This window comes from Aquarana catesbeiana, linkage group LG01, assembly GCF_042186555.1.
Source record: "Aquarana catesbeiana isolate 2022-GZ linkage group LG01, ASM4218655v1, whole genome shotgun sequence".
Taxonomy (NCBI): domain Eukaryota; kingdom Metazoa; phylum Chordata; class Amphibia; order Anura; family Ranidae; genus Aquarana; species Aquarana catesbeiana.
Genome location: NC_133324.1, coordinates 473683625 through 473696893, shown reverse-complemented (window position 1 = coordinate 473696893; position 13269 = coordinate 473683625). Strand labels below are relative to the sequence as shown.

The 13269-nt window shown below is 39.0% G+C and overlaps 1 protein-coding gene across 2 annotated transcripts in view; it reads right to left on the bottom strand.

Annotated features, from left to right (window-relative positions):
* Positions 1 to 1368: 1368 nt before the first annotated feature.
* The window catches only part of ANP32B (acidic nuclear phosphoprotein 32 family member B), a 72041-nt gene continuing 60140 nt past the window's right edge, over positions 1369 to 13269 (bottom strand). The window contains exons 5-7 of one of the 2 annotated variants that reach the window (XM_073591253.1): positions 10882 to 11015; positions 7746 to 7809; positions 1369 to 2064 (exon numbers count right to left, since the gene is read on the bottom strand). In XM_073591253.1, the coding sequence (XP_073447354.1) occupies positions 1997 to 2064; positions 7746 to 7809; positions 10882 to 11015 (266 nt within the window). In that variant the 3' untranslated portion in view covers positions 1369 to 1996. Of the gene's footprint in view, positions 2068 to 7745; positions 7810 to 10881; positions 11016 to 13269 lie in introns of both variants that reach the window. The other variant, XM_073591252.1, reaches the window with a different exon arrangement.

Here is a 13269-nt window from a genome sequence, read left to right as displayed (position 1 = left end):
TTTTGATCTGGTAATCCTGTGAATAACACTCTTGCTGTCCCTTCACGTCAAAACATTTTTCTCCACTTTGATCTATGGGGCAGTCCTAGATGTCATACATGCTAAACATGCTTAGCATTTTTTATTTCCATGACATGGTGAATTGGTAAGACTAGTAGTTTACACAATAAAAAGGTTTGTGCTTTCTCTTAAGCATGTAACAAGGATTCCTGGAAGATCAATAGGTATTTTCTGTACTTGCTGAAAATATTCTTGGAATAAAAAAGGAAATGATTGCAGCTACCGTATCTAAGGACTAGTAAACTGCAATATATTTAAGGTTTGTTTTTGGGTTTAAATAAGCTTTAAAGTGGATGTAAACCTAATGTCATCCTTTCTAAACTACTGCCATAGGGGTTATCTATAAGGATATACATGCCTCCTGCATGTCTCTTTACCTGTCAAATGTCTCCCCTCTGTCTGTTATGAGACCCGAAAAACTGCATATTCTGTGGGTGGGTCTGTTGTCTGGAGCTCGGTGGGTGGAGTCGTGATGTCAGTAGACTCCCCGCCCACCTCTACACTCCCCTTGTCAACATGCATTTTCTCTGTATTTCTAACACTGAACTTCTGCTATGATCTCTAACATCCAGTGAAAAGACAGGAAAGTAACCACATGACTTCAGCATACCAAATCATGCTGAGGTGTGGAACAGCCAAACCTTGCAGAGCTGCTGAAGAAAGGAGTGGGGGAGGGAATTAAAAAAATACTGCATGTCTCCTAGGCTAGTGCACGAGATGTAAATCACCTGTCACTCACAGCAAGGGGGAGGATTTGACAAAGTTTTTCTCTGTCAAGATTTATCTCACTGAACAATAAAAGAGGATTGCTCAGAGATGGATTAACTCTTTGTGACAAGACTGGGCTCAAATGATAGGAAATCTTATACTCTACAGTGTATCAAAAAATAAATAAAAATTTCGGGTTTACATCCACTTTAAGAATATGTATGTAGTAAACATGGTGACATCCGTGGGGTTTAATTTTTATGTGTCGTGTACATATTCAATCTCTTCCAAAAAAGGTAATTAAAAAGCAAACAAAAAAAAACAACTTGCCCTGCAACATTAGTTTGAAGGACGAAGAAGCGCTGTTTGTACCTGCGCTATTTGAAGCATTTGTTTTCTTTATCACTCTTTTGTATTACGGGACATGGCTCAGTGCCTTTTTTTGCCCGTTTTTTGTAAAAATAACTTAATAACAGAGACTTTAAGTAACTGAAAACTGTCCACCGAAAAAAAAAAGTGTTCAAAACACAGAGTTGAAAAAATAGGACATGTTTAAGAATTATTTACTTCTCATTCAGAAATGTAAACATACAACTAGGATTTACCAAATAGTAACATGTTTATTTCACTCATGTTCTTAAAAATAGTTCATCTGCAGTTGTCGCAAAAAACATCCTACTGTAAAAAAATATTGAACTGTTAGGAAAAAAGCAAAGCATGAAAAACAGACCCAAAAATGTTAAGATTTTATTTACAAAGTTTTTTTTCTCCTCTTTTTGCTGTTTGTTGTACAGAAAGTAAAAATGGTGCTCCAATGTCGAATAGGTAGCCATTGACAATCATGACTCACCAATCACACCCTCAACTTGTTAACCCTTAAGAACCTCAACATAATAGTAAAAGCATTGACCCAGTTTGTTTAGCTGAGAAATTTTGAGTATATTATATATATATATATATATATATATATATATATATATATATATATATATATATATATATTTTTTTTTTTTTTGAGACTTAACTATAAACCATGATGTAAGCTTCCAGTAGGGTTTATTGGCTGTAGGAATGTCACAGTAACGACTCTTTGGCTCTTTTTGGGTGTTCAGGGATAGGGCTTGTTTTCATTGTTACAATTTGTAGCCTGTTTTTCAATATTCCACGAATGGAGCCAGTTCAATCAATACTGTATAATCCAATAAAGTCCTTTTTTTCCCAAATAACTTTAGTCTTCCTCCTCATCACCCTCATCATCCGTTTCCCTCTTTCTCTTCTCTCCTTTTCCGATTTCTTCTTCTGGGGGGGGGAGAGAAGGAAAGAGATTATTCGTAAGCAAGCATCCCACACAGAAAGCAAATCACATGGTTTTCCACCAATCAAAGCAAATACGGTAAGCGCTTTTCATACTCTAATCCCCCACACACACCCTATCTTGCCAGGAATAGAAAAAACGTGCTTAAACCTATAACATTACAGTGCATCCGGAAAGTATTCACAGCGCTTCACTTTTTCCACATTTTGTCATGTTACAGCCTCATTCCAAAATGGATTAAATGCATTATTTTCCTCAAAATTCTATAAACAATATCCCATTACGGCAATGTGAAAGAAGTTTGCTTGAAATCTTCGCAAATTTAAAGAAGAAAAAAAAAAAAAAAACACCACACGTACTTAAGTATCCACAGCCTTTGCTCAATAATTTGTTGAAGAACCTTTGGCACCAATTACAGCCTCAAGTCTTTTTGAGTATGATGCTACAAGCTTGGCACACCTATTTTTTAGGCAGTTTCTCCCATTCTTATTTGCAGGACCTCTCAAGCTCCATCAGGTTGGATGGGGAGCGTCAGTGCACAGCCATGTTCAGATCTCTACAGAGATGTTCAGACCGGGTTCAAGTCTGGGCCACTCAAGCACATTTACAGAGCCACACCTTTGTTATCTTGGCTGTGTGCTTAGAGTCGTTGTCCTGTTGGAAGACAAACCTTGGCCCCAGTCTGAGATCCAAAGCACTCTGGAGCAGGTTTTTATCAAAGATGTCTTTGTGCATTGCTGCATTCAACTTTCCCTCGATCCCCACTAGTCTCCCAGTCACTGCCACTGAAAAAAATACCCACAGCATGATACTGCAACCACCATGCTTCGCTGTAGGGATGGCATTGGACAGGTGATGAGCAGTGCCTGGTTTCCTCACATGACTCTTGCCATTCAGACCAAAGAGTTCAATTTTTGTTTCATCAGACCAGAGAATTTTGTTTCTAATGGTCCGAGAGTCCTTCGGGAGTCTTCTGGCAAACTCCAGGTGGGCTGTCATGTGCCTTTTACTGAGGAGTGGCTTCCGTCTGGCCACTCTACCATACAGGTCTGATTGGTGAGATGGTTGTTCTTATGAAAGGTTCTCCTCTCTCCTCAGAGAAATGCCGGAGCTCTGTCAGTGATCATCGGGTTCTTGGCCACCTCACTAAGGCCCTTCTCCCCTGATCGCTCAGTTTGGTCAGGCGGCCCACTCTAGGAAGAGTCCTGGTGGTTCCAAACTTCTTCCATTTACAGATGGAGGCCACTGTGCTCATTGGGACCTGCAGAAATGTTTCTGTACCCTTTCCCAGATCTGTGCCTCGATACAATCCTGTTTCGGAGGTCTATAGACAATTCCTTGTACTTCATGGCATGGTTTGTGTTCTGACATGCAGGTTTAACTGTGGGAGCCTATATAGCAGGGATATGCAATTAGCGGTCCTCCAACTGTTGCAAATCTACTAGTCCCATCATGCCTCTGCCTCTGGGTGTCATGCTTGTGGCTGTCAGTCTTGCTATGCCTCGTGGGACTTGTAGTTCTGCAACAGCTGGAGGTCCACTAATTGCATATCCCTGCTATATAGACAGGTGTGTGTCTTTCCAAATCATGTCCAATCAACTGAAATTACCACAGGTGGACTCCAATCAAGTTGTAGAAACATCTCAAGGATGATCAGTGGAAACAGGATGCACCCAAGCTCAATTTTGGGCGTCATGGCAAAGGCTGTCAATGCCTATGTACATGTGAGGTTTTTGATTTTTAATAAATTTGCAAAGATCTCAAACAAACTTCTTTCACGTTGTCATTATGGGGTATTGTTTGTAGAATTTGAGGAAAATAATGAATTTAATCCATTCTGGAATAAGGCTGTAACATAACAAAATGTGGAAAAAATGAAGCGCTGTAAACACTTTCCGGATGCACTGTAGATCATTAATCAGTTTGATTATTTCTGTTTTTGGTACACTGAGATTAAGGGATCATAAATTGCAAGCCAGACAGCCAAATAGTTTTTTTCCCCCCTCTTCTGTTGTCAGACTGCATGTCAGAAGATTATCACTTTTAGTGTCAATCTGCATTATTATTGGAGGTACACCAAAATTTCATTGGCGGAAACTAGGGCTTTCCTGATACCACTTTAAGACCGAGTATAAGTACCGATACCTTTTTTCAAGTACTCGCCGATACCGATGCTTTTTTTTTAATGTCATGTGACAATGGCACTAATATGCAACACAGTCTGTAGCTTTTTATTTCATTTTACAATTTTTTTCTTTTTTTGGGGGGGGGCATAGTCAGTGTTTATTTTATACTTTAGAATATTTATTACAATGTTTCCTTTTTTTATTCAATCTTAGGGTAGGAGGGGCTTTGATGAGATGTCAGGGGTCTAAACAGACACCCGACATCTCCCCTTTGAGACATGAAAAGAGACTGAGGACAGAGATTTCCCAGTCCCTTTCTCAGCAGCCTCAGCTGCACAGAAGATGAATGAAGAGGAGACAGCAACTCCTCTCCATAAACCAGTTTACGATGCTCAGTTATGAATGCACAGAGTCAGTGATTACATGAATGTGGGTACATTCAGAAAACGAAGGAGCCGGTAAATGCAATTACCTGGAGGAGCGCACAGAAGGGGACCGGAGGACAGGGGGAGCACATGGAGGAACACAGAGGGGAGCCGGAGAAGGATACAGGGGACACTCAGGAACAATCGGTGTGGCGGCGGGGGAAGTTATAATCACCGATCTCCCTGTGTGCTTCTCCTCCTCTCCCAGACTTTCAGCTGCATTATTGAAAGCCACACGGAGATCGACGATTATAACTTCCCCCACACCGATTGTTCCTGAGTGTCCAGGTTTAGGACTAGGCATCGGGAGCAATTGCATGAGTACAAGTACAAAATACTCGGTATTGGGACTGATACCGATACTAGTATCGGTACAAACCTAGCGGAAACATATCGGTTGAAAATGGTGGTTTCGTCTTTTTGCCCATAGAGAAAAAGGTGCCAATAATGGCGCAGATGCATGCGATTTTAACGTGCGCATGGTGTGTTTTTCATAAGCCATGCGACTCAAAAACCACATAAAAACATAACACGGGTGCGTTTATGATGCATTCTTGATGCATCTTTCAATGCATTTCAATAAGGAGGTGCGGTTTAACTGACCAAAAATGCAGCAAGCAAGATTTTAACACCACAAAAGAAGGGCAAAAGACCAGTGTGAAGACATAAATAGAATTTAAAAGGATGCATTTTTCTTGATTGAGAATATATATATATTTTTTAATATATTAAAAACTTAAATTTTTGGTTTAGGCCAAGTGCATCCTGAATTTTCGTGGATAATCAGAGACACACACCATTCCAGGTGAAGAAATGGCTGCACACCACGGCAAGTCCTACACCATTTACTGTATAGAGGGACACAAACAGGCTGTTGCTAACTTTGTTCAAACACCTTATGATTTTCATTCATTGCATTCAGTCTTTTGGGGTAGGAGTCAATCAGCATGGCACATCTTGCCCTGGGATTCTTTGCCTATTCTTCTTTGCACTCCAAATCAGTCAGATTGCAAGGGCATCCCCTGTTCACAAATCTTTTTAATTGGATTCAGAGGCCTGGGCTCTGGCTGGGGAATTCCAAAACTTTTCTAGTGAAGCCATTCTATTGTTGATTTGGAGGTATGCTTTGGGACGTTGTTGCGCTGAAAGGTGAGATTCCTCTTCATTTTTTACTTTTTAGCAGGGATCTGAAGCTTTTGTGCAAAAATTGACTGACATTTTACACTTTTCAAAAGTACCTCCACCTTGACTAAAGCTCCAAATCCAGCTGAAGAAAAACAGCCCCAAAGCATAATGCTGCCACCACCATGCTTCACTGTGGGTATGGCGTTTTTTGGGTTTTTTGGGTGATACGCAGTGTTGGTTTTGCTCCAAACATGCTTTTTGGAATAATGACCAAAAAGTTTAATCTTAGTCCAAACAGATCACAACACGTTTTCCCACATGCTTTTGGCAGACTTGATGTTTTAACAAAATGTAGGCAGGCTTAGATGTTTTTCTTGGTAAGAAAAGACCTCATCTTGTCACACTAACCCATAGCCCAGGCATATGAAGAATACGGGAGAAAGTTGTCACATGTACCACACAGCCAGTACTTGTCAGAAATCCTTGGCAGCCTCCCGGACGAGTTTTCTTGTTTTTTATCAGGGTCTGAGATATATATATATATATATATATATATATATATATATATATATATATATATATATATAGATATAGATATAGATATAGAGATAGATATAGATCTATCTCTATATCTATATCTCTAGAGATATATCTATATCTATATATATTTTTTTTTTTTTTTTTTTTACACCCTGGCATTTTTACAGGAGTGTGCAGACTTTTTATATCCACTGTATGATGTAATTAAGATAGATTGGCTTACTGCATTTAGGTGTGACAGCAGTACAGATAACAAGCTGAACAAGAATGATCAAACTGCAACAAGCTTACAACAAGATCTGCCATATTCAATCAGGTCATGTGAATTTTAATGGCTATGGCTGCTTTAAAAAAGTAACCCAAAATGCTAATGAGAACCTATGCTTTAACAAATTGGATGCCCGTAAAATTAAAACGTAGTAAATGCTATAGGTTACTGCAGCACACAAATAGCCAATGATCTTGGATGGCTTTATTAAACATGCCAATATAGTATGCTGTACTAATCACAGGTGCTGTTTTTTTCTTCTTTTGTTTGACTGTCAGTCCTCCAATTGGGTATGTTTCCTTATCTTATATTGCATGTACACTTTTTTAATTTTAAAAAACAAAGGATATTGGCAAAAAATGGCAATATGATACAATCCATTTGTAAAAAAGCATCAAAGCAGAACTTCCATTTTTTTATCTGCTAAAGCCTCAAGCCTGGCTGGGTAACAAAGGCAATTTTTAAACCACTACATTCAGTCATTGTACATGTTATTTAAAGCAGATCTGCACTGCATCTGAGCACCACAAACCAATCACACCATTTCATTTATACCTAATAGTGAAAGCAAACTTACTTATCCATGTCTCTATGCTTTATTTTGTTGAAAAATTACTTTTAAAAACAACCCCCTAGAATTTCTGGCCGTAGCCATCTTGATTAAGGGCAAATGATTTATGTAGCATTTATTTCCTGGAATCCATCACCTCTTAGCTCAGCCATGCATGCAGGATAGTGTGCTTAGCTGAAAAAAAAACCTCCTGGCATGGATTACATCATTTACTTAGGCAAGAAACCAGGAAGTAACTGCAGAAATGTAAAAGAAAAGTCTAAAACAAGAAAATATGATATACTTTCCTATCTATTCACTAATGCTAGCAGCATAAGGATTAAAAATACTCCATGTTGATTGGGAGATTAAAGTTCCACTTTAATAGAGCTTATTGGAAAGCTTGCTTTGTCAGCTGTTGTAGTCAAACTGTTAAATAAGACTTATTGCTTAGGAAAGGAGTCAGACCCTGTTAGAGAAATGTCGGTCCATTGTAGATAAAAAAAATAAATAGTTACATTTTCAGTGTAGATAGCTATGTAATATTGGTAACATTTGACCTGTGAGTGACATGTTGGAAAGAAGCTCACATTGGTATAAGAAAAACTAAAATATGACTCAGGCTAACCTTCATCATCCTCCTCATCGTCATCCTCTTCCTCATCTTCTACTTCGTGTCCAAGCACTTCCTCCTGAAAAAAATAGCTTAGGATTAGTACCCTTCTATCTTTAGTTTTAACATGCATTTAGACAAATGAGGTTCAATGATGAATAATGCAGATTTCAATGGCAAAACAACTGATTATCATCACTTGGCTAAATACAAAAGCAATACAAGAATTTACTACAAGTAAATGAGAAGGGATCATTGGTGGACTATAACAGATGTCTGTTGGTGGCCCCAGTTCTTTAGAGGGTGGTTAAAAAAAAAAAAAAAAAAAGGAAAAAAAAAAAAAAAAAGGAAGACAAAGAATGCCCTTCAGTGCTGTTTATAGTCAAGTAAAGTTCATACTGCTGCAATCCAAATTTCATCTGATTTTCAGTGCGATTATCTAGTGCAACATGGATGTGGTTTGCATATTCTACATGGCCAAAATTGCACTGGAATCGCATCAAAATATTACAGGAACCTTTTCCGAAATCACACCATGCTGAGTTGCATTGCTGTGAATGGGCACCATTGAAGATAATGTGATTTCCATTGTCATGCGACTCTAGTGTGAGCGGAGCCTAGGTCAAATTCAGTCAATGTTACAGTTTTTTTTTTTTTCAAGCAGTAAGCGAGCCTCCTTATTCTCATAGGCACAGATACCTATACCCCAAGATTGTAAAGCACCATGCAAACTGTTAGCGGTATATAAATACTGTATAATAATAATAACCTTTACTTATGAATGATTCTATTAAACTGGTAGGGGCATGGGGAGAGGTATAAAATAGGCCCCAACCAGGGCCCCCAAGGTCCAATTAATTCACTGCTGGAAGTTATTTATAGTGCAAGTATTTTCTTTACATATCAGGATGCAATGATTTCTGGAAAATACCCAGGTACACAGAATGATACTGAACCACAATAAGAAATATGCCAACCAATAAATAGTTTGGAGGAATTCTTTACTTACTCCTGCTGAACGTAATACAAGGAAATGCATTTCTGTGTACTTCTACAGTAGATAGATTTAAAGATACCTTAGGCCACTGTTACCAACAAGGTGCAGATGTCCATTAGCTTTTAAAGCATATCAATGATTTTGATGCTGCTTTTATCATGGTGACAATAATTCTGCTAATAATTTCAAGTTATTGTCAAGGTAACTGATGCGTGTGAATGCTGCTAAATTTGGTCTGGGTATCCAGGCATTAACGAGCTTGTCAGAAAAGGGCTAAAGTCTAAATAAAACTAAAATTTTTAGTTGGACTTTGATACTGGTACAATAAACTGGTGGAAATGTAACCACTTAAGGACCAAGCCTATTTCTGACATTTGTTGTTTACAAGTTAAAATCAGTATTTTTGCTAGAAACCCCCAAACATTATATATATATATATATATATATATATATATATATATATATATATATATATATATATATACATACACACACATACATACATACATACATACACACACACATATTTTAGCAGAGAATAAAATGGAGATTGTTGCAATACTTTATGTCACACCGTATTTGCAGCGATCTTACAAATGCAATTAAAAAAATAAAAGATAAAGTAAAACAGTAACGATGATGTTACGCCGAGTACATTGATACCCAACGTGCCATTCTCTAAAATCGCGCACGCTCGTGGAATGGCGACAAACTACGGTACTTAAAAATCTCCACAAGTGAAGCTTTATTATTGTTCTCGCTCGAACGGTCCTGGTAATACCTCGCGTGTGGTTTGAACACCGCAAATAAGAAGGTTTTCCTTATTTATTTAACTTTTATTTTTACACGGTTCCCAAAAAAAAAAAAAATTTGATCACTGTTATTCCTATTACATGAAATGTAAACATCCCTTGTAATAGAAATAAGCAGGACAGGGCCTCCTTAATGCGAGATCTGGGGTCAAAAAAGACCTCAGATGTCACATTTACACTTAAAAGTAAAAAAATAAAGTCATTTTACTTTTACACAAAAAATAAAAATAAATAAATAAAAAATGGGCCCTTTAGGCCTCATGCACAGAGACGCTGGTGCAAACTCTGCTGAACACAGATTTTTTAAAAGCTGAAACCAGCATTTAGAAATGCCCGTTTGGCTGAGTTTGCATGCCGCGTTTAGCCGCGTTTGCGTCTAGAAGCGTCTGCAGAGCAGAGAATGACATTTTGTGGCCCGATTTTGGGACCCCACATCTCGGGGCCACTTGGTGGTAGGAACCCCAATTTGGATATGTTATAGTGTTAGTCCACTAGTGTTAGCACACCAAGTTTGGGGTTCTTAGCACTAAGTGGCCCCGAGATATGGGGTCGCAAAATGTCAAGCACTTTTCTGCAGCAGAGAATGACATTTTGTGACCTGACTTGGGGCCCCAATATCTTGGGGTCACTTTGTGCTAGGAACCCGAAATTTGGATATGTTATAATGCTAGTTCCACTGTGTTTGCATACCAAATTTGGGGTTCCTAGCATCACGTGACCCTGAGATATGGGGCCACAAATTGGGGTTGTAAAAAACACTTATAAAACGCAAACGCGGCTAAACGCGGTACCGGCGTTTAGCCGCTTTTTGGCATCTGAAACGTGGAAAACTTTTGCGTCTGAACCCATTTTTTTGCTTCTGGAAAAACGAGGTTAAACGCAACTGCCTAAAAACGCCAAAAAACACGAGACTGTGTACATGGACACATAGGATAACATTGAATGGATTCAGGGGCAGTTGAAAAAAGTGTCCAACTGCCTCTGAACACGAGTTTAACAGCTTCTCGTGTGCATGAGGCCTTAAGGCCGGAGAGCGGAAGTGATGTTTGACGTCGTGCCATCTTGCCCCCACTCGACTTCCTGCCAATTAGTCCAAAAGGTCGGATTGTTTTCACCTCTCCCGCCGCCAATAAAAAAAATGATCTCATGGCAACCCACCCCGCAGGGACCACTTTTATCTGAAAGAGGATCGCCCACTGTGTAAAAATATACCAGGGTATATGGCAGTTATCTGCTGTCATAACCATGGTATACAACGTCAACATAATGACGTATATGTACTGTGAATGGCCCGGAAGTGGTTAAATAAATGTGAATGAAAACGAATAAAAACTATTGTTACATCATCATCTTCGCTTGCATCTTCATCGTCATCCTCTCCCACTTCTTCCTCTTCTTCATCCTCATCTTCTTCCTCATCTATGTCTTCTTCCTCTTCGCCTTCTTCCTCTTCATCATCGTCCTCTTCTTCGCCCTCTGGAAAGCAAGGTACATGGCATGATTAAAGATCACAAAATCTTTTACTGAATTAGTTCTAGCTGTTATCACACTGACAAAGCACTGCAGGTAAGGAATAGAAAAAAAACAAAAACGTACTATGTACTGCATTACTAGGATGGATTTAGTGTCCACCAAATTTAAAATGTAATCATGGTTTGGATTTTAAGAATTACATTAGTACCCATTTAGCATAGGAAGAATGGTACAATATCAACCTTTATGCTAGACCCACATTTGTTCATTACAGGAACATACGAAAATCATATACATTCCTGCAACTCCCCAAAAAAGTACATGCCTTTTTTAGGGGTATGGCGGTGCCATCAATAGCAAATGGCACCACAACACAGAAAGTACCATGCATTTTAGTGCAATTTAAAAACAAAACAAAACAAAAAAAAAAGGGTCATGCACTTTTGTAAGAATGGGCTGCCATAAGCAAGACACATTAAAAGTTGCACACACCTGCATAGGTGTAAACAAAGCCTTAGTGAAGAAAAATATGTAATTTTTGTAAGAATATAATAACTTGTAGATATATCCGATAAAAAAAAAAAAACAAAACAAAAAACAAACCTAACATACATACAAAAACACAGGTATGATTTTTTTTTTACTCTGAAAGAAGTATACATTTTACGCAGGGCTAAACTATTCTACCCTTTACAACCATGGAAACTACCACCTTAGCCTTTGATCTGCCACTGCCATGATACTGCACACATGATCAGCTATTCAGCTATGACATCAGTCATTTGATAGTTCGACAGTTCCGTTAAAAGTACAAGCAACTGTGGCAGTTATTCACTGCATGTTTTGAATATAACAGTTCTGGGAAACTGGTTAACTGATCAGTTTAGTTACACTTGAAACCCTTGACAGTTCAGTCAACAGCACAAGCATCTGTGACAGCTATCATTTACAGCATGCCTTTATTCACTTGTTTTGAGAAAGTTAAATCAATATTTAAAGTGGGACTAAATGTAAGAAAAAAAAAAAATAGGAAATTGAAAACAGGATATTTATTGCAGAGAAGACATGCATGGTGTCTGCTGCAATAAAAGTACACTTACCTGCCTATTTGCAATTCTCTGCAGGGTGTATATGCCACAGTGTGTTGGGATGACATTGTGCCAGGATGACTGCACTAATCCACATGCGCAGGACTGATATCACCCCCGCTGAACAATCAAAACAGCCAAAGACTGACACCCAGAAGAACCCAGGGAGTAGATGCCGCCACGTGCGAGGAACTTTGTGGATGTCGGACTGTTAGAAGTTATGCAAGTATCTTTAACAATTTCTCAGTTACATTCAAGGCATGTTGTGAATTATAAAGGTCACATTTGCTTGTGCTCTCAATTAAACTCATCAAATGATAAATCAGAACTAATCATATGTGCAGCACCATGGAACCTACAGATCAAACAGAGGCTAAGAGGGTAGTTTTGTTGACTAAATGATTGGAGGGTTTAGTTCCACCTTAAGGATTTAATTTGACAGTGATATAGGTCAATAGGATCTGCATTGTGAGGGTTCATTGCCCCCCTTCTTTATTGGAAAAATAAGAGCTTATCATAAAAGAAGGGAAGGGGTCATCATTAAAGTCTGCGATTATTAAAAGGGAGCAAGTAGGTAGTTACCGGGTCTTTATTATTTTATTAGCATCCATTTGGTAGGTCATGAAGACCTGGAGTGGAGTGTCCGAGCCAGGCATTTTCAAATTACTAATTAGAGAAATTAGCACAGAAGTAAACTGTATCTTTTCAATTAAATAAATAAGAACAGAGAGAAAGAGGGACAGCGAGAGAGAAAGAGGGACAGCGAGAGAGAGACAGGGACAGCGAGAGAGAGACAGAGACAGAGGACAGAGAGAGAGAGAGAGAGAGAGGGACAGAGAGAGAGAGAGAGAGAGAGGGAACAGAGAGAGAGAGAGAGAGAGAGGGACAGAGAGAGAGAGAGAGAGAGGGACAGAGAGAGACAGAGAGAGGGACAGAGAGAGACAGAGAGAGAGGGACAGAGAGAGACAGAGAGAGAGGGACAGAGAGAGAGAGAGAGAGAGAGGGACAGAGAGAGAGAGAGAGAGAGAGAGAGGGACAGAGAGAGAGAGAGAGAGAGAGAGAGGGACAGAGAGAGAGAGAGAGAGAGAGAGAGGGACAGAGAGAGAGAGAGAGAGAGGGACAGAGAGAGAGAGAGAGAGAGGGACAGAGAGAGAGAGAGAGAGAGGGAC